This window comes from Rhinoraja longicauda, chromosome 23 (assembly GCF_053455715.1).
Source record: "Rhinoraja longicauda isolate Sanriku21f chromosome 23, sRhiLon1.1, whole genome shotgun sequence".
Classification (NCBI taxonomy): domain Eukaryota; kingdom Metazoa; phylum Chordata; class Chondrichthyes; order Rajiformes; family Arhynchobatidae; genus Rhinoraja; species Rhinoraja longicauda.
The window spans coordinates 987,468-1,014,882 of NC_135975.1; the positions used below are offsets into that span (position 1 = coordinate 987,468).

Consider the following 27,415-nt stretch of genomic DNA (forward strand, 5'->3'; position numbering starts at 1 on the left):
CCTTCTCACCCAGAGAGTTGTGAATCTGTGGAATTCTCTGCCACAGAGGGCAGTGGAGGCCGATTCACTGGATGTTTTCAAGAGAGAGTTAGATTTAGCTCTTAGGGCTAACGGGATCAAGGGAGTTGGGGAGAAAGCAGGAACGGGGTACTGATTTAGGATGATCAGCCATGATCATATTGAATGGCGGTGCTGTCTCGAAGGGCTGAATGGCCTCCTCCTGCACCCATTTTCTATGATTCTTTGAGAGTATCCCTTGGCCCTTCAGGGGTGAAGCAAACAACTCCAGACACAAGGACTTGACGTATTTTTTAAGTAAAACTTTAACATCACGAACCTTTTGCAGTTGGACTCTGATGTTCAATGATATTACGTGGATGTTCAGTTTAGAGATACAGCCCTTCGGCCCACCGAGACTGTGCCGTCCAGCGATAACTGGTACACCAGTTCTGTGCTACATACTAGGGACAACCTACAAATGCCAGTCAACCTACAAAGCTTACTTTAGTTCAGTTTAGTTTATTGTCACGTGTACCGAGGTACAGTGAAAAGCTTTTGTTGCGTGCTAACCATTTAGCGGAAAGACAATACATGATTACAATCGAGCCCTTCACAGACTGCGGGATGAAACTGGAACACTGGGAGAAAACTGACGGAACGGTGTGAAGGCCAGCGTCAGATGAAGTGTGAGATTCAATATCATAGGTGGTGCAGCGGGTAGAGCTGCTGCCTCACAGCGCCAGAGACCCGGGTTCCATCCTGACTACGGGTGCTGTCTGTGTGGAGTTTGTACGTTCTCCCCGTGACCTGCGTGGGTTTTCTCCGGGTTCCTCCCACTCTCCAAAGACGTGCGGGTTTGTAGGTTAATTGGCTTTGATAAAATGTAAATTGTCCCCAGTTTGTGTCGGATAGTGTTAGTGTGCAGGGATCGCTGGTCGGCACGGACTCGGTGGGCCGAAGGGCCTGTTTCCGTGCTGTATCTCTAAACTAAACTAATTAGATGGGGAACAAACTGTCCTCAGAGGGGAGTTGAACACAGCTCCCTTGATCTTTGGTGAAGAATGTCTTCAACCTTTGCAGCAAAGCTACAACGGCAGCCAAATTGCATCTCTAATTGGCTTGTTTGGAGCCAAAGCTGCTCGTTAATAAGCAATTTAACATGTTGGATAATTTCTCACTTAAAAACAAGATAACTGCATTTGGTACACTTCCTGAATCACTTGTAATTGATAAAACTCACCAACTTAAGAAGCAATTACACAGGTACCAGGACAGGTGTCAAGGGATATGGGCCCAATGCACGCACGCACGCAGGTGGGACTAGTGTAGGTGGGGCATGTTGGTTGGTGTGGGCAGGTGGGACTAGTGTAGGTGGGGCATGTTGGTTGGTGTGGGCAAGTTGGGCTGAAGGGCCTTTTCCACACTGCAGCACTCTATGACTATGATAACTAGTGATGGTCCTGGCCGACAAACTACCTCATTGGAGACCCTTGGACTATCTTTAATCGGACTTTACTGGACTTTAACTTGCACTAAACGTTATTCGGGCGTGCAGCGTAGGTTCACTAGGTTAATTCCCGGAACGGCGGGACTGTCGTATGTTGAAAGGCTGGAGCAATTAGGCTTGTATACACTGGAATTTAGAAGGATGAGGGGGGATCTTAATGAAACATATAAGATAATTAGGGGATTGGACACATTAGAGGCAGGAAACATGTTCCCAATGTTGGGGGAGTCCAGAACAAGGGGCCACAGTTTAAGAATAAGGGGTAGGCCATTTAGAACGGAGATGAGGAAGAACTTTTTCAGTCAGAGGGTGGTGAAGGTGTGGAGTTCTCTGCCTCAGAAGGCAGTGGAGGCCAGTTCGTTGGATGCTTTCAAGAGAGAGCTGGATAGAGCTCTTAAGGATAGCGGAGTGAGGGGGTATGGGGAGAAGGCAGGAACGGGGTACTGATTGAGAGTGATCAGCCATGATCGCATTGAATGGCGGTGCGTACAGGCTCGAAGGGCTGAATGGCCTCCTCCTGTACCTATTGTCTATTCCCTTTATCCTGTATCTGTATACTGTGGACAGCACGATTGTAATCATGTATAGTCTGGATAGCACAAAACAAAAACAAAAAACCTTTCACTGTACTTCAGAACACGTGACAATGATAAAGAATACTGGTCTGAGCTACTGGTAGAGTCCTTTAGTCTGCCTGATCTATACCAACCATCATTCCCATCTATACTGATCCAATTAAGTTGCATCAGGTCTGTACCATTCCATGACGTGATCACAAAGTGCTGGAGTAACTGTGATAACGTTAATGGCACGTCTCATAGAAACATAGAAACATAGAAAATAGGTGCAGGAGTAGGCCATTCGGCCCTTCGAGCCTGCACCGCCATTCAATATGATCATGGCTGATCATTCAGCTCAGTAGCCTGTACCTGCCTTCTCTCCATACCCCCTGATCCCTTTAGTAAAAAGGGCCACATCTAACTCCCTCTTAAATATAGCCAATGAACTGGCCTCAACTACCTTCTGTGGCAGAGAATTCCACAGACTCACCACTCTCTGTGTGAAGAAATGTTTTCTCATCTCGGTCCTAAAAGACTTCCCCCTTATCCTTAAGCTGTGACCCCTGGTTCTGGACTCCCCCAACATCGGGAACAATTTTCCCGCATCTAGCCTCTCCAACCCCTTAAGAATTTTATATGTTTCTATAAGATCCCCCCTCAGTCTTCTAAATTCCAGCGAGTACAAGCCCAGTCTATCTAGTCTTTCCTCATATGTAAGTCCCGCCATCCCAGGGATCAATCTGGTGAACCTTCTCTGTACTCCCTCTAAGGCAAGAACGTCTTTCCTCAGGTTAGGAGACCAAAACTGCACACAATACTCCAGGTGCGGTCTCACCAAGGCCCTGTACAACTGCAGCAGAACCTCCCTGCTCCTAAACTCAAATCCTCTTGCTATGAATGCCATCACCAGAACTCACCAAACTCACCAAAGTGCACCAAGTATGGTATGAACTCTCTGGAGTTTAGAAGGATGAGGGGGGACCTCTTTGAAACTTACTGAATCGTGAGCGGCCTGGATAGAGTGGATGTGGAGAGGATGTTTACACCAGTGGGAGGCCATAGCCGGAGAATAAAAGGATGTACCTTTAGGAAGGAGATGAGGAGGAATTTCTTTAGTCAGAGAGCGGTGAATTTGTGGAATTCTTTGTCACAGAAGGCTGTGGAGGCCAAGTCAGTGGATAGATTTAAGGCAGAGATAAATAGATTGTTGATTAGTGTGGGTGTCAGGGGTTATGGGGAGAAGGAAGGGGAATAGGGTTGAGAGGGAGAGATAGATCGGCCATGATTGAATGGCGAAGTAGACTTGATGGGCCGAATGGCTTGATTCTGCTTGATGGGCCGAATGGCTTGATTCTGCTTCTAGAATTTATGACCGTATGACTTTATGACCTTACACTGCAAAGACAAGACTTGACACAGGTTGCTTTTATTCCGCTGTGTTCCAGGGACCAGCCTAGACCGTGTGTAGTGAATCTGCCTGGGCCAACAGAGAAGAAGCTCCTCGACAATCCAATGGATGAAAAATGAAATGTTGCTGTTCTCCGACTTCCCTCTGAGACCAAGAATACGCCGAAGATGTTTGCGAAGCTGCAAGCGGTCGTTCTGATTCTGATCTCCAAAGGGCTTCTCTTCCTATCCCGCGGGGAGAGCAACTTTGGCAAGAAGGAGATCAAGATGGAGGGGGACTTGGTGCTGGGCGGGCTGTTCCCCGTGCACGAGAAGGGCTCGGGGAACCATGAGTGTGGCATGGTGAACGAAGACCGCGGCATCCAGCGGCTGGAGGCCATGCTCTTCGCCATCGACTCCATCAACCGCGACAATTACCTGCTGCCCGGCGTGAAGCTCGGAGTCCACATCCTCGACACCTGCTCCAGGGACACCTACGCCCTGGAGCAGTCACTGGAATTCGTCAGAGCTTCCCTGACCAAAGTGGACGAAACCGAATACATCTGTCCCGATGGATCGTACGCGATACAGGACAACAACCCCCTGGCCATTGCAGGTGTGATCGGAGGCTCGTACAGCAGTGTTTCCATACAGGTAATGGTCACTATCTTCCAACCATCATCAGGGCGGCACGGTGGTGCAGCGGGTAGAGCTGCTGCCTCACAGCGCAAGAGACCCAGGTTCAATCCTGACCACGGGTGCTGTCTGTGCAGAGTTTACACATTCTTTGATCAGACTTTACTGGCTTTATCTTGCACTAAACGTTATTCATGTTATCCCCTTTATCCTGTATCTGTACATGGATCACTCGATTGTAATCATGTATTGTCTTTCCGCTGACTGGTTAGCACGCAACAAAAGCTTTTCACTGTACCTCGGTACACGTGACAATAAACTAAACTCAACTAAACTCCCCGTGACCTGCGTGGGTTTTCTCCGGGTGCTCCGGTTTCCTCCCACACTCCAAAGACGTACAGGTTTGTAGGTTGACAGGCAGCATCTCTGGAGAGAAGGAGTGGGTTGAGACTCTTCTTCGGACTAATTGGCTTCTGTAAATTGCCCCCATTCTATGTTTCTATGTTGCCTGACTCGCTGAGTTACTCCAGCACTTTATGTATTTTTTCATAAACTAGCATCTGCACTTCCTTGTGTCTACATTGAGTACAGGATTGCCAGTATTTTCTCAACTTTGCTGAATTACTCTGGAGTGATCTGTACTATAGATAGATTGATTGATTGATACAACATGGGAACCGGCCCTTCGGCCCATCGAGTGCATGCCGACTATCCATCATTATTCACGGTAGTTCTATGTTATTCCACTATCGGTGATGGGTCGGGGCGGGGGAGATAATGAGGACCTGATGTGGGGGAGGGGGGGGGAGCACTGTAGTTTTAGAATCCTCTGCCCAGGGGATAAGCCTGTGTTTGTTTGTTTGTTTGTTCCGGTGAAGGCGCTGTGCACACACAGCCAGGCAACAGTCGCTTGTCTTTTTCTTTTGTTTTCACTTTTAATCTCTAGTGTTCGTGTAACTTGTTGTGCGTTGTGACTGTCGGCTGACCAATCTCCCCTCCGGGGATGACTGAAGTTTCATCGTATCGTATCGCATCCACTCCCTACACACAGAGGGCCAATTAACCGACAAACCTGCACGTCTTTAGATGGTTCATTTTCAGTTTAGATTAGTTTAGTTTAGTTTAGAGATAAAGCGCGGAAACAGACCCTTCGGCCCACCGAGTCCACGCCAACCATTGATCCCCGCACACTAACACGATGCTACACACACACTGGGGACAATTTACAATTTAACCAAAGCCAATTAACTTACAAACCTGCACGTCTTTGGAGTGTGGGAGGAAACCGGAGCACCCGGAGAAACCCACGCAGGTCACGGGGAGAACGTGCAAACTCCGTACAGACAGCACCTGTAGTCAGGTTCCAACCTGGGTCCCCGGCGCTGCATTCGCTGTAAGGCAGCAACTCTACCGCTGCACCACCGTGCCGCCCTAAATGTCTTTGGAGTGTGGGAGGAAACCAGAGCACCCGGAGAAAACCCACGCAGGTCACGGGGAGAACGTGCAAACTCCGTACAGACAGCATTACACCACTGTTCCTCCCTCACAGTGGGTGTAGTTTGAGAATTCTCAACAGCTAATTCCACAGCAGTAAGCTGCCGTCAGTGAGCTGATTGTGCTCCACTTTGGGCAACACTGCCAGCAGCCTGGGACCTGGTGTTCAGAGACTTCTCAGCTCCATCCAGCTGGCAAAGAACAGTGTTCCTCTCTGACACTGAGCCATGTGTTGTCATTGGGTCACAGCGATGGGTGCAGGCCGGAAACAAAGCGAGAAAGCTCGCTCCTTTACTGAAAGCACCCAGAGCAGTCAGATTCCATTAAGCAGTGCATGCTGTCCTGAATCGGGATGAGGCTTGGCAAATAACCACTGTGAATGTAGAATGGTTCTGTCAGCATAGTCACTCCCTTTCTGTTTCGGGATGATAGAAATCATTGACATAAAGATTCATTCACATCTCAAAGGGGTCTGAGCGTGTAATCCCAACTATTGTCACAGCTTCTGACACGCACGATGATTGGATTAGCTGAGCCCTTGCGTAGAGTCGTTCAGGATGCATCACAGCTTGGTTTGGGAACAGCTCCATCCAAGACCGCAAGAAAATGCAGAGAATTGTGGACATCACACAGACCATCACACAAACCAACCTCCCTCCCACTGACTCCATCTACACCTCACGCTGCCTCGGCAAGGCCAGCAGCATAATCAAGGACCAGTCTCACCCCGGCCACTCCCTCTTCTCCCCTCTCCCATCAGGCAAGAGGTACAGAAGTGTGAAAACGCACACCTCCAGATTCAGGGACAGTTTCTTCCCAGCTGTTATCAGGCAACTGAACCATCCTACCACAACCAGAGAGCAGTGCTGAACTACTATCTACCTCATTGGTGACCCTCGGACTATCCTTGACCGGACTTTACTGGCTTTACCTTGCACTAAACGTTATTCCCTTATCCTGTATCTGTATACTGTGGACGGCTCGATTGTAATCATGTATTGTCTTTCCGCTGACTGGTTAGCGCGCAACAAAAGCTTTTCACTGTACCTTGGTACACGTGACAATAAACTAAACGGATAAGCTCATTGACACAACATTAGCGGAGCCATTGCATAGAGTCTTAGAGTCATAGAACTGTACAGCACAGAAACAGCCCATACAGCCCACCTAGTGCATGCTGACCAGCAAGGAGAATGATTCAGTTTCAGTTTAGATTATTGTCACGTGTACTCAGCTAGTGCAAAACACTAGGTGCTGGAGTAACTCAGCGGGTCAGGCAGCATCTGTGGAGAACATGGATAGGTGACGTTTCACAGAGTGCTGGAGTAACTCAGCGGGTCAGGCAGCATCTGTGGAGAACATCGATAGGTGAGGTTTCACATAGTGCTGGAGTAACTCAGCGGGTCAGGCAGCATCTGTGGAGAACATCGATAGGTGAGTTTTCAGGTCGAGATCCTTCTTCAGACTGAGGGGGATGATTGGCAAATTCTGAAGAAGGCTCTCGACCCAAAACGTAGTTTGACCATTGCCTCTAAGGACGCTGCCTGACCCGCTGAGTTCCTCAGCACTTTGTGTTTTGTAGAGAGAGTGGAGATCTGGCTTTTATGAATAGCTTGGGTTAATGGCTACAGGAAATAGATATGAAAATATCCATTTTTACCAAAGCCTATTAATGTACAAACACACACCTTTGGAGTGTTGGGGGAAACCGGAGCACCCGGAGAAAACCCACGCAGGTCACGGGGAGAACGTACAAACTCCGTACAGACAGCACCCGTGGTCAGGATGGAACACAGGTCTCTGGCGCTGTGAGGCAGCAGCTCTACCCGCTGCACCACCGATCCTTTTTAAAAATTGCAAACTTTTAAAAGCCGGCTTCTTCTAGAATCTCATTCTTCTAGATTCTGGAGTGGACAGACCGAGTGTAATGGCCACACCTCATAACCTCAGAGTTTGCGCTTGATCAACTTTGCTCCGTTGTTTCACTCCTGGGCACCACAGCTCCGGTCGGCAAAGTTGTGAATGTTTGAGGACCCTCGTCTCTGCCTCTCCACCTTTCATCTGCTAATCCTCAAAGTCCAATTCCTTGGCCAGGCAGTTAACTGGACATAAGTTTAAGGTTTTTCTCCACAGATGCTGCCTGACCCGCTGAGTTACTCCAGCACTCTGTGAAACGTCACCTATCCATGTTCTCCACAGATGCTGCCTGACCCGCTGAGTTACTCCAGCACTCTGTGAAACGTCACCTATCCATGTTCTCCACAGATGCTGCCTGACCCGCTGAGTTACTCCAGCACTCTGTGAAACGTCACCTATCCATGTTCTCCACAGATGCTGCCTGACCCGCTGAGTTACTCCAGCACTCTGTGAAACGTCACCTATCCATGTTCTCCACAGATGCTGCCTGACCCGCTGAGTTACTCCAGCAGTCTGTGTATCTTCAATTTGAAAGGGTATTGGACCAGAACATAAAGTGGAGGAGATGGACTAGTCAGGATATTGGGTGGGAGGTGGGACGGTGACTAATTCATGCTTTGGTCACACTGTGACTCCTTACAGCTTTATTTTGATCCTCATTTATCTGTTTTAATTGCCTTGGTATTAAAAATTTACAGATAACATAAAAATGGGAGTGAAGTCATATTTTTAAGGTAATAGTTTCAAGTGGTGAGACTGCCCATGGAGATCGTGCACCGCAATGGTCAATCAGCTCCAGGAAAGATGCCATTAAGCTGGAAAAAGTGCATAGAGGAATTACGAGGATGTGCCAGGACTCGAGGGCCTGAGCTACAGGGAGAGGTTGGGTAGGCTCGGACTTTATTCCTTGGAGCGCAGGAGGATGAGGGGTGATCTTGTAGAGAGGTGAATAAAATCACGAGAGGAATAGATCGGGTGAATGCACAGAGTCTTTTAACCAGGGTCGGGGAATCAAGAATGAGAGGACATTAAGGTGAGGGGGGAAAGATTTATTTGGACCTGAGGGGCAACGTTTTTCACACAGGATTGTTGGTACATAGCTCATGTTCAGAATGATGCCTGGATTGGGGGGGAGAGGTTGGACAGACTTGGATTGGTTTCTCTGGAGCTGTGGAGGATAGCGGAGTCAGGGGGTATGGGGAGAAGGCAGGAACGGGGTACTGATTGGGAATGATCAGCCATGATCACATTGAATGGTGGTGCTGGCTCGAAGGGCTGAATGGCCTCCTCCTGCACCTATTGTCTATTGTCTATTGTCTATTGAGATTGAGGGCTTTCCTCCCACGTCCCAAGGGCGTGTGGGTTAATCAGCCCCTGGTGTGCAGGGAGTGGATGAGAAAGTGGGATAACACAGAACTAGTGTGAACGGGTGGTCGATGGTTGGCATGGACTGGTTGGGCCGAAGGGCCTGTTTCCGTGCTGTATCTCTGAACTATAGACTGGTGCATTGTAGAGCTTTGCCTTTGTGTTTTTGAGGACAACGCCATGTACGTCTGTGCTCAGCATCAGGAAGGAACACGGTCTCCGTGTGCAGCGATCAGCCGCAGGTAATGCCCGAGGCACCGACTGCAGTGTCTGCATTCCCTTTGCCACTGAGCTGCAGGAAACTGCAAGGCAACAGCAGCACAGAGGCAGGGACTGTGACTGGGGAGAGACGCACACCGGTCAAGAGGGCTCCCTGCAATGTTTACCATCAGGCTGCAGCTGGGAGATTGTGTGCTCTTATGGTTCATGAGTTCAGAAGATCTAGGAGCAGAATTAGGCCACTCGGCCCATCAAGTCTACTCCGCCTTTCAACCACAGCTGATCTATCTCTCCCTCTCCACCCCATTCTCCTGCCTTCTCCCCATAACCCCTGACACCCATACATGGCACCATATAAGGAACGAGCTGCCAGGTGCCTGGTTCGATCCCGACTATGGCTGCTGTCTGTACGGAGTTTGTACGTTCTCCCCATGACCCGGGGGGGGGTTTTCTCCGGGTGCTCCGATTTCCTCCCACACTCCAAAGACATGCAGGTTTGTAGGTTAATTGGCCTGGTGTAAATGTAAACATTGTCCCTAGTGGGTGTAGGATAGTGATCGTGTGCGGGGATCGCTGGTCGGCACTGGTCGGCACTGGTCGGCACTGGTCGGCACTGATCGGCACTGGTCGGCACTGGTCGGCACTGGTCGGCACTGGTCGGCACTGGTCGCCCCAGTGGGCCGAACGGCCTGTTTCCGCGCTGTGTCTCTTAATAAAAATGTACGTGGGGTTAATTTTGACGTCTTCCGCAGGTTGCCAACTTGCTCAGACTGTTCCAGATCCCTCAGATCAGCTACGCTTCCACCAGCGCTAAGCTGAGTGACAAAAGCCGCTACGATTACTTTGCCAGGACGGTGCCTCCTGACTTCTACCAGGCCAAAGCCATGGCCGACATCTTGCAGTTCTTCAACTGGACGTACGTGTCGACGGTGGCGTCCGAGGGGGACTACGGGGAGACTGGGATCGAGGCGTTCGAGCACGAGGCCCGGCTCCGCAACATCTGCATCGCCACGTCCGAGAAGGTTGGCCGCTCTACCACCAAGAAGACGTACGAGGTGGTGATCCACGAACTCCTGCACAAGGCCAACGCCAACATCGTGGTCCTCTTCACCCGCGGCGACGATGCCAAGGAACTGCTGGCTGCCGCCAACCGCCTCAACATCACGGGCTTCACCTGGATCGCGAGCGATGGCTGGGGGGCGCAGGAGATCGTGGTCAAGGGCCAGGAGCGAGCGGCCAACGGAGCCATCACCCTGGAGCTGGCATCCCACCCCATCAAGGAGTTTGACCGCTACTTCCACGGCCTGCACCCCCACACCAACAAACGCAACCCCTGGTTCAAGGGCTTCTGGCAGCAGAAGTTCCACTGCCAGCTGCAGGCCGGCCGACCGCGGCAGAAACCCTGCGACCACAGGCTCTCCATCAACAGCTCGAACTATGAGCAGGAGACCAAGGTGATGTTTGTGGTCAATGCCGTCTACTCCATGGCCCACGCCATTCACCGCATGCAGCGCGTGCTGTGTCCAAACACCACCCAACTCTGCCACGCCATCTTGCCCCTGGATGGCAAGAGGCTGTACAAAGAATATCTGCTGAAACTCAACTTCAGTGGTGAGTACCCCTCCCCCCACGACTCCCACCCTCCCCCACCCACCCACCCTCCCCCATCCCCCCCTCCCCCAGCCCCCAGCCCCCACCCACCCCCCCCCCCCCCCAACCTGTAGCTGCAGTTGGAGCTGCGTTTGGCCGCACAGTTGTGGGTATACAGGGAGTGTGGTAGGGGATTGTGAATGCTTCCTTGCCAGCGCGGGAGATGGTCAGGGAAATACTTTGAAGAAAAAAGACAAAGTGCTGGAGGAACTCAGCGGGTCAGGCAGCATCTGTGGAGGGACATGGACAGACAAGGTTTCGGGTCGGGACCCTTCTTCAGACTGATGGAGCAGGGGAGGGGAGAGAAAACTGGGAAAGAGAGGTGGGGGGGTGGGACAAAGCCCGGCGAGTGATAGGTGGATACAGGTGAGGGGGGTGGTTGTCGGATGGGTGGAGTCAGTGAAAAGAGGCTGGAGGTGAAATGGGGACAAAAGGGGGTCAGATACGGAGAGAGGAGGGGGAGGGAAATGTACAGCTGGAGGGAGGGGTGTGGGGGGAGAGGAAAGATAGAGAGATATCGACCAAACGCAGGACTGGTGTAGATGGGGCATGTTGGTCGGTGTGGGCAGGTGGGACTAGTGTAGATGGGGCATGTTGGTCTGTGTGGGCAGGTGGGACTAGTGTAGATGGGGCATGTTGGTCGGTGTGGGCAGGTGGGACTAGTGTAGATGGGGCATGTTGGTCGGTGTGGGCAGGTGGGACTAGTGTAAATGGGGCATGTTGGTCGGTGTGGGCAGGTGGGACTAGTGTAGATGGGGCATGTTGGTCGGTGTGGGCAGGTGGGACTAGTGTAGATGGGGCATGTTGGTCGGTGTGGGCAGGTGGGACTAGTGTAGATGGGGCATGTTGGTCGGTGTGGGCAGGTGGGACTAGTGTAGATGGGGCATGTTGGTCGGTGTGGGCAGGTGGGACTAGTGTAGATGGGGCATGTTGGTCGGTGTGGGCAGGTGGGACTAGTGTAGATGGGGCATGTTGGTCGGTGTGGGCAGGTGGGACTAGTGTAGATGGGGCATGTTGGTCGGTGTGGGCAGGTGGGACTAGTGTAGATGGGGCATGTTGGTCGGTGTGGGCAGGTGGGACTAGTGTAGATGGGGCATGTTGGTCGGTGTGGGCAGGTGGGACTAGTGTAGATGGGGCATGTTGGTCGGTGTGGGCAGGTGGGACTAGTGTAGATGGGGCATGTTGGTCGGTGTGGGCAGGTGGGACTAGTGTAGATGGGGCATGTTGGTAGGTGTGGGCAGGTGGGACTAGTGTAGATGGGGCATGTTGGTCGGTGTGGGCAGGTGGGACTAGTGTAGATGGGGCATGTTGGTCGGTGTGGGCAGGTGGGACTAGTGTAGATGGGGCATGTTGGTTGGTGTGGGCAGGTGGGACTAGTGTAGATGGGGCATGTTGGTCGGTGTGGGTGGGACTAGTGTAGATGGGGCATGTTGGTCGGTGTGGGTGGGTGGGACTAGTGTAGATGGGGCATGTTGGTCGGTGTGGGCAGGTGGGACTAGTGTAGATGGGGCATGTTGGTCGATGTGGGCAGGTGGGACTAGTGTAGATGGGGCATGTTGGTCGGTGTGGGCAGGTGGGACTAGTGTAGATGGGGCATGTTGTTCGGTGTGGGCAGGTGGGACTTGTGTAGATGGGGCATGTTGGTCGGTGTGGGCAGGTGGGACTAGTGTAGATGGGGCATGTTGTTCGGTGTGGGCAGGTGGGACTAGTGTAGATGGGGCATGTTGGTCGGTGTGGGCAGGGGGGACTAGTGTAGATGGGGCATGTTGTTCGGTGTGGGCAGGTGGGACTAGTGTAGATGGGGCATGTTGGTCGGTGTGGGCAGGGGGGACTAGTGTAGATGGGGCATGTTGTTCGGTGTGGGCAAACTCATCCATGCCGACCAAAACGCCCCATCAAGTCCACTCCGCCATCCCATTTGCCCACGTGTGGCTCATAACCTTCTAAACCTTTCCTATCCATGTACCTGTCCAATGGTCGTTTAAATGTTGTCATAGTCCCTGCCTCAACGACCTCCTCCAGCAGTTCATACAATTTATCCACCACACTGTGTCAAAAAGCTGCCTCTCAGGTTCCTATTAAACCTTTCCCCTCTCACCTCAAACCCATGAACACTGGTTTTTCAATCCCCTACTCTGGGCAAGAGACTCTGTGCATCTACCCGATCTATTCCCCTCATGATTCCATACACCTCTATAAGATCACCCCTCATCCTCCTGTGCTCCAAGGAATAGAGTCCCAGCCTGCTCAACCTCTTGAATTGCTTGCGACAAATGGGAGAGTCTAGGACCAGAGGGCACAGCCTCAGAATACAAGGACGTTCCTTTAGGAAGGAGATGAGGAGGAATTTCTTTAGCCAGAGGGTGGTGAATCTGTGGAATTCATTGCCACAGATGGCTGTGGAGGCCACAAGTCAATGGATTGATGGAGATTGACAGATTCTTGATCAGTGCGGGTGTCAGGGGTTATGGGGAGAAGGCAGGAGAATGGGGTTAGGAGGGAGAGATAGATCAGCCACGATTGAATGGCTGAGTAGACTTGACGGGCCGAATGGCCTAATTCTGCTCCTATCACATAAACTTATGAACAAGTTGCCAAATTTCCAGCAAGGTGATCGGAGGAGTTTGTGTGCAGTAGGAAACCAAAGTTGATCCCAAAAGATCCAGGAGCCAATGCATCGATGGTAACGTTCCTGGGAGCTGTTATCACCCATCTCTACTTCCTGTTAATAGAAAGATCTCATAATCCAATTTAAACCAGAAACCTTTATATTACCATGGGAACCAACCATTCCAACAGACAAAAATATTGTAGTGAAGGAATCTGCACAGGAGGTGGGCATGTGATAATCACAGATGATAGAAACAAGATGCTGGAGTAACTCAGCGGGTCAGGCAGCATCTCTGGAGAGAAGGAATGGGTGATGATTCGGGTCAAGACCCTTCTTCAGTCTGAAGAAGAGTCTTGACCCGAAACGTCATCTTTTCTTTATCTCCAGAGATGCTACCTGACCCGCTGAGTTACTCCAGCACTCTGTGAAACGTCACCTATCCATGTTCTCCACAGATGCTGCCTGACCCGCTGAGTTACTCCAGCACTCTGTGAAACGTCACCTATCCATGTTCTCCACAGATGCTGCCTGACCCGCTGAGTTACTCCAGCACTTTGTGAAACGTCACCTATCCATGTTCTCCACAGATGCTGCCTGACCCGCTGAGTTACTCCAGCACTTTGTGTCTATTGTAAATGTCAACCAGCATCTGCAGTTCCTACCTACACATGTTTATCACAGTCTGACTTGTACAGATAGCATGTTGAGTTTAGACTTTAGAGATACAGCACGGAAACAGGCCCTTCAGCCCACCGAGTCTCCGCCAATCAGCGATCCCCGCACACTAACACTATCCTACACACACTAGGGACAATTTATAATTTTTCCTGAAGCCAATTAACCTACAAACCTGAACGTCTATGGAGTGTGGGAGGAAACCGGAGCACCCGGAGAAAACCCACGCAGGTCACGGGGAGAACGTACAAACTCCGTACAGACAGCGCCCGTGGTCGGGATCGAACCAGGCACCTGGCAGCTTGTTCCTTATATGGTGCCATGAATGTGTGTCAGGGGGTTATGGGGAGAAGGCATGAGAATGGGGTGGAGAGGGAGAGATAGATCAGCTGTGGTTGAAAGGCAGAGTAGACTTGATGGGCCGAGTGGCCTAATTCTGCTCCTAGATCTTCTGAACTCATGAACCATAAGAGCACACAATCTCCCAGCTGCAGCCTGATGGTAAACATTGCAGGGAGCCCTCTTGACCAGTGTGCGTCTCTCCCCAGTCACAGTCCCTGCCTCTGTGCTGCTGTTGTCTTGCAGCTTCCTGCAGCTCAGTGGCAAAGGGAATGCAGACACTGCAGTCGGTGCCTCGGGCATTACCTGCGGCTGATCGCTGCACACGGAGACCGTGTTCCTTCCTGATGCTGAGCACAGACGTACACGGCGTTGTCCTCAAAAACACAAAGGCAAAGCTCTACAATGCACCAGTCTATAGTTCAGAGATACAGCACGGAAACAGGCCCTTCGGCCCTGACCATTGACCACCCGTTCACACTATCTACCTCAGTGGAGACCCTCGAACTATCTTTGATCGGACTTTACTGGCTTTACCTTGCACTGAACGTTATTCCCTTATCCTGTATCTGTTCACTGTGGACGGCTCGATTGTAATCATGTATTGTCTTTCCGCTGACTGGTTAGCGCGCAACAAAAGCTTTTCACTGTACCTCGCTCGGTACACGTGACAATAAACTCAACTGGACACTAGTTCTATGTTATCCCACTTTCTCATCCACTCCCTGCACACTGGGGGGGAATTTACAGAGAGACAATTAACCTACAAACCCAGTCCCACTTGCCTGCGTTTGGTTCACATCCCTCCAAACCTGTCCTATCCATGTCCCTGTCTAACTGTTTCTTAAACGTTGCGATAGTCCCAGCCTCAACTACCTCCTCCGGCAGCTCGTTCCATACACCCACCACCCTCTGTGTGAAACAGTTACTTGGATTTCTATTAAATCTTTTCCCCTTCACCTGAAACCTATGTCCTCTGGTCCTCGATTCCCCTACTCTGGGCAAGAGACTCTGTGCATCTACCCGATCTATTCCTCTCATGGTTTTATACACATCTATAAGATCACCCCTCATCCTCAAGTGCTCAAGGGAATAGAGTCCCAGCTGCTCAACCTCTCCCTATAGCTCACACCCTCGAGTCCTGGCAACATCCTCGTTAGAGGAACAGAAATTCAAACACGGTTCACAAATTGTCGAGGCCTTTCAGCCGAATGCCTGTCCTAGCCTTTGGTTGTGAATCCAAATCACTACGGTGTGGGTCACTGGTGTGAGTCCAAATCTCTCTGGCAGTGCCAGTAAGCTGTGTGGGCAAGAGGCTAGAAGGACTCACCATGTTACAAGCATAATAAGAAACTGCAGCTGTACTACAATGGAACGTGTGGGCTTAAGACAAATTAAAGGTGTTGGTGAAGCCTCACTGGGAGAAGTTTAGTTTAGTTTAGAGTTACAGCACGGAAACAGGTCCTTTGGCCCATCGAGTCCGTGCTGACTTTGTGCATCTACCTGATCTAATCCTCTCATGATTTTGTACACCTCTGTAAGATCTCCCCTCATCCTCCTGCGCTCCAAGGAATAGAGTGCCAGCCTGTTCAACCTCTCCCTGTAGCTCAGGCCCTCTGGTCATAGCAACATCCTCGTAAATCTTCTCTGAACCCTTTCCAGTTTTCACTGAGAAACCTCACGCACCAAGAGGACTTGAACGTTCAAAAACACCAGAAGCTGGAGATAGTCCAAGTGACAAGTGGAGACGGAGAATTGCTTATTATTACAAGGTTTGCTGCCATTTTCTGTTCTTATTTCAATAGCTGGAAGCTGCAACAACAGGGAGGCAGGGCTGTTTTTTAATTGCTGGTCTTCAAAGCCTCGTGCAGCCTGGCACCACACAAAGTGAATACATTTTGAGAAGTGCTGTCAATACCGGTCAGGCTAGCCATACATAGTTCCATCTTCCCACGACACCACCAGCCAGTCCTCCTTTATCATCCGCATGGCAGGAGTGGTGGGAATTACTGGGAGTGTCTTCAGTCTTGCTGTGCGGCAGATTAAAGGTTTGTTTCAAACGTGGTCCCCGATCATCAGCATTACGTATGCAGCAAAGCACCACCACCCTTTGGTCCACACATTCCCTCTCAACACAATCCCCGCACTCTGGAACGTTACGCCCTATCCCACTTGCTAATAAGATGCAGAATCTTCCAGAACACCACTGATTTACTGTTTCAAAAACTTATCCCATGGCTTCTCATAAGTTCATAAGTGATAGGAGCAGAATTAGGCCATTCGGCCCATCAAGTCTACTCTGCCATTCAATCACGGCTGATCTACCTCTCCCTCTCAACTCCATTCTCCTGCCTTCTCCCCATAACCCCTGACACCCGCACTGATCAAGAATCTGTCAATCTCCACCTTAAAAACACCCATTGGCTTGGTCTCCACAGCTGTCTGTGGCAATGAATTCCACAGATTCACCACCCTCTGACTAAAGAAATTCCTCCTCATCTCCTTCTAAAAGTACTTCCTTTAATTCTGAGGCTGTGCCCTCTGGTCCTAGACTCTCCCACTAGTGGAAACATCCTCTCCACATCCACTTTGTCCAGGCCGCTCACATTTCCCCCCCAGATCTTAGAGTGGCGTGGGTCAGTGGGTTAATTGGCCCCGTGTTTAGGCAGCTGGTATAATCGAAGGGATATTGGTGAAAATGAGGGGGAATGAAATGGGACAGGATTAGTGTACAGGGCTGGCGTAATGTTTAGTTCCTGATCCCCGCACACTAACACTATCCCATACCCATTAGAGATAATTTTTACATTTACCAAGCCAATTAATCTACAAACCTGCACGTCTTTGGAGTGTGGGAGGAAACCGAAGATCTCGGAGAAAACCCACGCAGGTCACGGGGAGAACGTACAAACTCCGTACAGACAGCACCCGTAGTCAGGATGGAACCCGGGTCTCCGGCGCTGCATTCGCTGTAAGGCAGCAACTCTACCGCTGCGCCACCGTGACCGCTCGGTGGCAGGCACGGACCCAGTGCGTCAGAGCCTGGTTCTGTGCTGTCTGACCCTGTAACCGACAGATTGTCTGTGGTCCTTGATGAATGGTGACATCCATTTGCAACCTTTTGTACCTCGGCTAAATAAACTCTACTCAAAGACACGATGATTTAGTGCAGGAGCAAATTGAGGTCATACCTTGAACTTACACGCGAGTATTTCATATAACACAAGGCCAAGAGAAAAATTTGTTCAAGTCACAGATTTACAGAAAATGGCATCATTCAATTATTGGAAGAGGGAGAGAACTTTACGTCTAAATTTCCTTCTGGAATTTCAGCTCAAGATTAGGCCATGTGTCGGCACGGTGTTGTAGCGGTAGCTGTCCACAATGAACAGATACAGGATAAGGGAATAACGTTTAGTGCAAGGTAAAGACAGCAAAGTCTGATCAACAGCCGGGAAGAAACTGTCCCAGAATCTGGAGCTGTGCGTTTTCACACTTCTGTACCTCTTGCCCGATGGGAGAGGGGAGAAGAGGGAGTGGCCGGGGTGAGACTGGTCCTTGATGATGCTGCTGGCCTTGCCGAGGCAGCGTGAGGTGTAGATGGGGTCAGTGGGAGGGAGGTTGGTTTGTGTGATGGTCTGGGCTGCTGGCCTTCTCCCCATATCCCTTGATTCCGCTAGCCCCTAGAGCTCTATCTAACTCTATAAATCTTGCATCATTACTGCTGGACTGTTATTTCAGATTGTCACGTTACAAGACTGCATCAGTCGGGCTGCATGTGGAGTATTGTGAGCAGTTCTGCTTGCCCCCATTACAGCAAGGATGTGGAGGCATTGGAGAGGGTGGACAGGAGGTTGACCAGAACGCTGCCTGGATTAGAGGGTTCCAGCTACAGGGAGAGGGTACAGAGGAGGTTGACCAGACGCTGCCTGGATTAGAGGGCATGAGCTACATGGAGAGGGTGGACAGACTGGGAGTGTTTTCCCTGAAATGTCAGAGGTTGAGGTGTACACAATTATGAGAGGCATAGATAGGGTAGACAGTCAGAGCCTTTAGCCCAGGGGAGAGATGTCCAAGACTAGAGGGCGCAGCTTTAAGGTGAGAGGGGCAAAGTTTAAAGGAGATGTGTGGGGCAGGTTTATTACACAGAGGGGGGTGGGGGCCTGGAACGCACTGCCAGGGGCGGGGGTGGAGGCAGATACGATCGTGGTGTTTAAGGGACTTTTAGACAGGCACATGGATACGGAGGGAATGGAGGGACATGGATCACGTGCAGGCGGAGGGGATTAACTTGGCATGGTGTCTAGCACGGACATTGTGGGCCGAAGGGCCTGTTCCTGTGCTGTGCTGGTCTATGTTCTCTGTTTTGTGATTATCGCCAGAAGGCAAAATCATTTAATCTTCAAACTCTTTAAGAAAACCCTTGTTTTCTATAAAAGTAAATCAGTGTCCTTTCAGATGGTTCAAAAGGCAATGGGATTTAACACGAATAACTGGGGGGGAAATCACAAAATTGATGTGTTGTTTCCAGTATGAAAAATGTCAGTGATTTACTGAAATATGTTTCAGTTTAGGCCACTATGTATTTGTCACCCGGAGTGGTGACCGATGGCCAGCTCTCCGAGAGTGAGTGCATTTAATGTTCCAATCAAACCGTGTGCTCTGTCGAACGTACATAGAACAGAGGGCAGTACAGCACAGGAACAGGCCTGATAACAGCCGGGAAGGAACTGTCCCTGAATCTGGAGGTGTGCGTTTTCACACTTCTGTACCTCTTGCCCCGATGGGAGAGGGGAGAAGAGGGAGTGGCCGGGGTGAGACTGGTCCTTGATTATGCTGCTGGCCTTGCCGAGGCAGCGTGAGGTGGAGATGGAGTCGGTGGGAGGGAGGTTGGTTTGTGTGATGGTCTGGGCTGAGTCCACAATTCTCTGCAATTTCTTGTGGCCTTGGATGGAGCTGTTCCCAAACCAAGCTGTGATGCATCCTGATAACATGCTTTCTGTGGTGCATCTGGAGAAGTTGGTGAGAGTTGTTGGGGACTTGCCGAGCTTCCTAAGCCTTGTGAGGAAGGCGAGGCGTTGGTGTCATTTCCTGGCCGTTGCTTCGTTGGGCTGGTCCAGGACAGGTTGTTGGTGCTGGTGCAGGACAGGTCGTTGGGCTGGTCCAGGACAGGTTGTTGGTGCTGGTCCAGGACAGGTTGTTGGTGCAGGTCGTTGGGCTGGTCCAGGACAGGTTGTTGGTGCTGGTGCAGGTCGTTGGGCTGGTCCAGGACAGGTTGTTGGTGCTGGTCCAGGACAGGTTGTTGGTGCAGGTCGTTGGGCTGGTCCAGGACAGGTCGTTGGGCTGGTCCAGGACAGGTTGTTGGTGCTGGTCCAGGACAGGTTGTTGGTGCTGGTGCAGGACAGGTTGTTGGTGCTGGTCCAGGACAGGTTGTTGGTGCTGGTCCAGGACAGGTTGTTGGTGCTGGTCCAGGACAGGTTGTTGGTGCAGGTCGTTGGGGACATGCTGAACGTCCTCACGTGTTTAGTGGCTGGTGATGGGTGTCGGTGATAGGCATGAGTCATGCGTTCAGTATAGTTTAGAAACACTGTGGGGAAACAGGCCCTTCGGCCCACCGAGTCCGCGCCGACCAGCGATCCCCGCACACTAACACGATCCAACACACGAGGGACAATTGTACATTTATACCAAGCCAATTAATCTACAAACCCGCACGCCTTTGGAGTGTGGGAGGAAACCCACGCAGGTCACGGGGAGAACGTACAAACTCTGTACAGACAGCACCCGTGGTCAGGATGGAACCCGGGTCTCTGGCGCTGTGAGGCAGCAGCTCTACCCGCTGCACCTGTAGGTTATGGGGATGGGGTAATGGGTGTATGTGATGGTGCTGGGTGTAGGGATGGGGTGTGGCGTGTGGGGGTCCACCATGTTTCACTGACCATCTCTCCTCTCTCCCCTCAGTGCCGTTTGAGCCGGTGGGTGACGTGGACAGTGAGGTGCGGTTTGATGCGAACGGGGACGGCATTGGCCGCTACAACGTGTTCAACTACCAGCAGGTTTTGTCGGGCAGGTTCACATACGTCAGGGTGGGCCAGTGGGCCAAGGCTCTATCACTGGACACCGAGCTGATGCACTGGCCCCGGCATCGCATCCCCACCTCGCAGTGCAGCGATCCCTGCGCCCGCAACGAGATCAAGAACATGCAGCCCGGAGACATGTGCTGCTGGATCTGCGTGCCCTGCGACCCGCATGCCTACCTGCTGGACGAGTTCACCTGCAAGGACTGTGGCCCGGGGCGCTGGCCGGACGAGGAGCTGACCGGCTGCTACGACCTGCCGGAGGACTACATCAGGTGGGGGGATGGCTGGGCCATCGGGCCCATCACCATCTCCTGCATTGGAATCATCACCACCTTGGTGGTGGCCGCCATCTTCCTCAAGCACAACGACACGCCTCTGATCAAAGCCTCCGGCCGCGAGCTCTGCTACATCTTGCTCTTCGGAGTCTTCTTCTCCTACTGCATGACCTTCTTCTTCATCGCCAAACCCTCGCCCGCCATCTGCACCCTCCGCCGCCTGGGCCTGGGCACCTCCTTTGCCATCTGCTACTCTGCCCTCCTCACCAAGACCAACCGTATCGCCCGCATCTTCAACGGGGTGAAGGAAGGTACCCAGAGGCCCAGGTTCATCAGCCCCGGGTCACAGATGTTCATCTGCCTCAGCCTGATCCTGGTGCACATCGTCATGGTGTCAGTGTGGCTGGTGCTGGAGAGCCCGGGGACACGCAGGTACACCCTCCCCGAGAGGAGGGAGACTGTCATCCTCAAGTGTAACGTCAAGGACTCCAGCATGCTGATGTCACTGAGCTACGACGTGCTGCTGGTCATACTGTGTACAGTCTATGCCTTCAAAACCAGGAAGTGTCCAGAAAACTTCAACGAAGCCAAGTTCATCGGCTTCACCATGTACACCACCTGCATCATCTGGCTGGCCTTCCTCCCCATCTTCTACGTCACCTCCAGTGACTACAGGGTAGGTCACCACCCACACGCACAACGTTCCTCGTGCTTTACAGCGTTGGAGACGACTAGAACATGTCTTTGCTTATTTCTAACTCATGTTGATATGTGAAGCATCTTAACCTACCTGATCTCCCGGTGGCGCAGCACTTTAACTCCCCCTCCCACTCCCACACTGACCTTCCTGTCCTGGGCCTCCTCCATTGCCAGAGTGAGGCCCAGCGCAAATTGGAGGAACAGCACCTCATATTTCACTTGGGTAGTTTACACCCCAGCGGTATGAACATTGACTTCTCTAACTTCAGATAGTCCCTGCTTTCCCTCTCTATACCCTCCCCCTTCCCAGTTCTCCCACTAGTCTTCCTGTCTCCGACTTCATTCAATTTTTGTCCCGCCCCCTCCCCTGACATCAGTCTGAAGAAGGGTCTCGACCCGAAACGTCACCCATTCCTTCTCTCCCGAGATACTGCCTGACCCACTGAGTTACTCCAGCTTTTTGTGTCTACCTTTGATGTGTGATCTCCAGTGAGGTAGATGGGGGGTGCTGGAGTAACTCAGCGGGTCAGGCAGCATCTCTGGAGAGAAGTAATGGATGATGTTTCGGGTCGAGACCCTTCTTCAGAGGGTGTCTATTTTCGGTTTAAACCAGCATTCTGCAGTTCCTTCCCACATGAGGTTGATGGGAAGTCAGGACCGCCCTCTCGTTGGTGATAGGATGGATCAGTTGCCTCAGAACAGGAAGATTAGGGGTGTGTGGGTCGGTTCAGGAACCTGATGGTTGTGTGGAAGTAGCTGGTGATGTGGGACTTCAGGCTCTGTACCTCCTGCCCGATGGTAGTGGTGAGAAGTGGACACTGCACGTATGGTGGGCATCCATGATGAGAGATGCCGCCCTCTTGAGGCAGCGGCCGGTGTCGATGGTCTCCATGGTGGGCGAGCTGTGGCCATGATGGGCTGGGCTGAATCCGCCACGCTCTGCGGCCTCGCCTTCCAGTGTGTTGGAATTGTCCACTTGTCTCCAACCTTTGAACCTTTTCATTTGGGGGCTTTGCTGACAAGACAGTCTTGGCCAATGAATATTGGTACGTAAGGTCGAGTGACTACAAGTTTTAGTTTTGTTTATTTCAGGTTAGTTTATTGTCACGTGTACCGAGGTACAGTGAAAAGCTTTTGTTGCGTGCTAACCAGTCAGCGGAAAGACAATACATGATTACAGTCGAGCCGTCCACAGTATACAGATACAGGATAAGGGAATAACGTTTAGTGCAAGGTAAAGATGAAATGTTATTGATTAGCAGTTTTACCTTCACTTTACCATGTATTTGTACACTGTGGATGGCTCAATTGTCTCGTGTATCTGAGTGTTTGCCATGTGGCAAGGTGTACCCTTAAATAAGTGTTGTACTCGGTGCCAGTATTGACATTCTAGTTTAGTCTAGTTTAAAGATACAGCGCGGAAACAGGCCCTTCGGCCCACCGAGTCCGCGCCGACCAGCGATCCCCGCACACTAACACTATCTTACACACACTAGGGACAACTTACAATTTATACCAAGCCAATTAACCTACAAACCCGCACGTTTTTGGGGTGTGAGAGGAAACCGGAGCACCCGGAGTAAACCCACGCAGGTCATGGGAAGAACATGCAAACTCCTTACAGACAGCACCCGTAGTCGGGATCAAACCCGGGTCTCTGGCGCTGTGAGTGTCAGTGTGTGTGTGCGAGTGTGCGAGTGTCTGTGTAAGTGTGTGAGTGTGTGTGTGAATGTGTGAGTGTGTATGTGAGTGAGTGTGTGCGAGTGTGTGTGTGTGTGTGTGTGTGTGTGTGTGTGTGTGTGTGTGTGTGTGTGTGTGTGTGTGTGTGTGTGTGTGTGTGTGTGTGTGTGTGTGAGTGTGTGTGAATGAGTGTGTGTTTGTGTGAGTGTGTGTGTAAGTGTGTGAGTGTGCCAGTGCCTGGCCCTGAATTTCCTCACAGTCTATAGTGCAGGCGAGAGAATTCTAAAACTAGAGAACAAAGCAGGATTACATTAGAGCCCAGTAACTCAGAGAAGAGGATTCTCAAGAAGGTTTTGAACTCAGTGAACGTTCGGGCAGCACAGTGGCACTGCCAGAATATTTAATATCCCACAGTAGAGCTGCTGCCTCACAGCGCCAGAGGCCCGGGTTCTATCCCGACCACGGGTGCTGTCTGTACGGAATTTGCACGTTCTCCCCGTGACCTGCGTGGGTTTTCTCCGGGTGCTCCGGTTTCCTCCCACACTCCAAAGATGTGCAGGTTTGTGGGTTAATTGGCCTGAGTGTGTGCAGAGTGGTCGAATCTGGGGGAAGTGATCGAAATGCAGCAGGACTTTGTTAAAATGTAGGAAAATGTAATCAAAAGTAACTGCAGATGCTGATTTATACCAAAGATAGACATAGAGTGCTGGAGTAACTCAGTGGGTCAGGCAGCATCTGTGGAGAACATGGATAGGTGACGTTTCACAGAGTGCTGGAGTTGGACACACCATGCTGGTGTATACTGATGTTAGACACACCCTGGGGCTGGAGGGGGGGGGGGGGGGGGGGTCAGGTCTGGCGATGTTTGTGTGTCTGGTCAGTGATGCAGTGCGGGGTCTCCAGTCAGTCTGACAGTAGCCTCTCCTCCACAGGTCCAGACCACCACGATGTGCATCTCTGTCAGCCTGAGTGGCTTCGTGGTGCTGGGCTGTCTCTTTGCACCCAAGGTCCACATCATCGTGTTCCAGCCACAGAAGAACGTGACCAGTCACAGACTCACCATGAACAGGTTCAGCGTGAGTGGGACCGTCACCAGCCACTCTCACTGTAAGTAGCAAATCGTCCACCACCTGCTGTGGTCCACTCACCCTCCTGGCATCGAGGGAACTGCCTTCCACACTCTGACCTTAAAGATACAGCACGGAAACAGGCCCTTCAGCCCACCGAGTCCGTGCCGACCTGTGATCCCCGCACACTAGCACTATCCTACACACACTAGCACTATCCTACACACACTGGCACTATCCTACACACACTAGTACTATCCCACACACACTAGCACTATCCCACACACACTAACACTATCCTACACACACTAACACTATCCTACACACACTAACACTATCCTACACACACTAACACTATCCTACACACACTAGCACTATCCTACACACACTAGCACTATCCTACACACATTAACACTATCTTACACACACTAGTACTATCCCACACACACTAACACTATCCTACACACACTGGCACTATCCTACACACACTGGCACTATCCTACACACACTAGGGACAACTTGCACATTTACCAAAGCCAATTAACCTACAAACCTGCACGTCTTTGGAGTGTGGGAGGAAACCGGAGCACCCGGAGAAAACCCACGCAGGTCATGGGGAGAACCAGGGCCGTTTTTACAGCATTATGGGCCCCCGGGCAAAGCAGTGTACTGGGGCCCCTACCGTTACTCTCCCCCAACCCCCTTTCCCTACCAGCCCCCCCCCCCGTCGTGCCGGCGAAAAGCACTTACAGATCGCTGTGAGAAGCACTTAGTGACCGAAAATGTTGCGAAAAAAGCACTTATTGAACCTACATTTTTAAAGTAGTATTTATTTATTGCAAGTCGCTTAACATACACAGATCAGCATGGGGCCCCTATTCTCGTGGGGCCCCGGGCAAGTGCCCATCAGGCCCATGCGTTAAGACGGCCCTGGGGAGAACGTGCAAACTCCATACAGACAGCAGCTGTAGTCAGGATGGAACCAAGGTTTCTCGCAGTGTGAGGCAGCAGCTCTACCCGCTGCACCACCGTGCCGCCCAGTGCATGACGTTCACGAGCTCCTCTCTGGAGCTGCAGTCCCAAATCGTGGAAATACATCCAAGCGAGGTGTAGACAATCACGAGGGGAATTCCTTTTCTCCAGAGATGCTGCCCGACCCGCTGAGTTACTCCAGCACTCTGTGAAACGTCACCTATCCATGTTCTCCACAGATGCTGCCTGACCCGCTGAGTTACTCCAGCACTCTGTGAAACGTCACCTATCCATGTTCTCCACAGATGCTGCCTGACCCGCTGAGTTACTCCAGCACTCTGTGGTAAACTCAAGATTCCACATCTGCAGTTGCTTGCCTGTTCTCACCCCTCCCTCTGCTAATCTGGTGGTGTAGACGAAACCTCTTAACTAATTCTCATTAAAAATATCCTCTGTCTCCCTTTCCAAACATAAAACACAGAACAGCACAGCATAGGAACAGGCCCTTCGGCCCACAATGTCCGTGCTGGACACGATGCCAAGTTAAACTAATCTCCACCTGCACGTGATCCATGTCAATAGACAATAGGTGCAGGAGTAGGCCATTCAGCCCTTCGAGCCAGCACCGCCATTCAATACGATCATGGCTGATCACTCTCAATCATTACCCCGTTCCTGCCTTCTCCCCATACCCCCTCACTCCGCTATCCTTAAGAGCTCTATCCAGCTCTCTCTTGAAAGCATCCAACGAACTGGCCTCCACTGCCTTCTGAGGCAGAGAATTCCACACCTTCACCACTCTCTGACTGAAAAAGTTCTTCCTCATCTCCGTTCTAAATGGCCTACCCCTTATTCTTAAACTGTGGCCCCTTGTTCTGGACTCCCCCAACATTGGGAATATGTTTCCTGCCTCTAATGTGTCCAATCCCCTAATTATCTTATATGTTTCAATAAGATCCCCCCTCATCCTTCTAAATTCCAGTGTATACAAGCCCAATCGCTCCAGCCTTTCAACATACGACCGTCCCGCCATTCCGGGAATTAACCTAGTGAACCTACGCTGCACGCCCTCCATAGCAAGAATATCCTTCCTCAAATTTGGAGACCAAAACTGCACACAGTACTCCAGGTGCGGTCTCACCAGGGCCCGGTAAACTGTAGAAGGACCTCTTTGCTCCTGTACTCAACTCCTCTTGTTACGAAGGCCAACATTCCATTGGCTTTCTTCACTGCCTGCTGTACCTGCATGCTTCCTTTCATTGACTGATGAACTAGGACACCCAGATCTCGTTGAACTCCCCCTCCTCTTAACTTGACACCATTCAGATAATAATCTGCCTTTCAATTCTTCCTTCCAAAGTGAATAACCTCACACTTATCTACATTAAACTGCATCTGCCATGTATCCGCCCACTCACACAACCTGTCCAAGTCACCCTGCAGCCTTATTGCATCTTCCTCACAATTCACACTACCCCCCAGCTTAGTATCATCTGCAAATTTGCTAATGGTACTTTTAATCCCTTCGTCTAAGTCATTAATGTATATTGTAAATAGCTGGGGTCCCAGCACCGAACCTTGCGGTACCCCACTGGTCACTGCCTGCCATTCCGACAGGGCCCCATTTATCCCCACTCTTTGCTTTCTGTCTGTCAACCAATTTTCTATCCATGTCAGTACCCTACCCCCAATACCATGTGCCCTAATTTTGCCCACTAATCTCTTATGTGGGACCTTGTCGAAGGCTTTCTGAAAGTCGAGGTACACCACATCCACTGACTCTCCCCTGTCAATTTTCCTAGTAACATCCTCAAAAAATTCCAGTAGATTTGTCAAGCATGATTTCCCCTTCGTAAATCCATGCTGACTCGGAATGATCCCGTTACTGCTATCCAAATGCTCAGCAATTTCGTCTTTTATAATTGACTCCAGCATCTTCCCCACCACTGATGTCAGACTAACTGGTCTATAATTACCCGTTTTCTCTCTCCCTCCTTTCTTAAAAAGTGGGATAACATTTGCTATCCTCCAATCCACAGGAACTGATCCTGAATCTATAGAACATTGAAAAATGATCTCCAATGCTTCCACTATTTCTAGAGCCACCTCCTTAAGTACCCTGGGATGCAGACCATCAGGCCCTGGGGATTTATCAGCCTTCAGTCCCATCAGTCTACCCAAAACCATTTCCTGCCTATTGTGGATTTCCTTCAGTTCCTCCATCACCCTAGGTTCTCCGGCCCCTAGAACATTTGGGAGATTGTGTGTATCTTCCTCAGTGAA

The 27,415-nt window shown here is 51.1% G+C and overlaps 1 protein-coding gene across 2 annotated transcripts in view; it reads left to right on the forward strand.

Moving 5' to 3' along the window:
* The window catches only part of grm3 (glutamate receptor, metabotropic 3), a 54,374-nt gene that overhangs the window by 24,483 nt on the left and 2,476 nt on the right, over positions 1-27,415 (forward strand). For both annotated transcript variants that reach the window (XM_078419419.1, XM_078419420.1), the window contains exons 2-5: positions 3,513-4,107; positions 9,837-10,695; positions 20,321-21,390; positions 24,026-24,200. In XM_078419419.1, coding sequence (XP_078275545.1) covers positions 3,643-4,107; positions 9,837-10,695; positions 20,321-21,390; positions 24,026-24,200 — 2,569 coding nt within the window. In that variant the 5' untranslated portion in view covers positions 3,513-3,642. The remainder of the gene's footprint in view (positions 1-3,512; positions 4,108-9,836; positions 10,696-20,320; positions 21,391-24,025; positions 24,201-27,415) is intronic.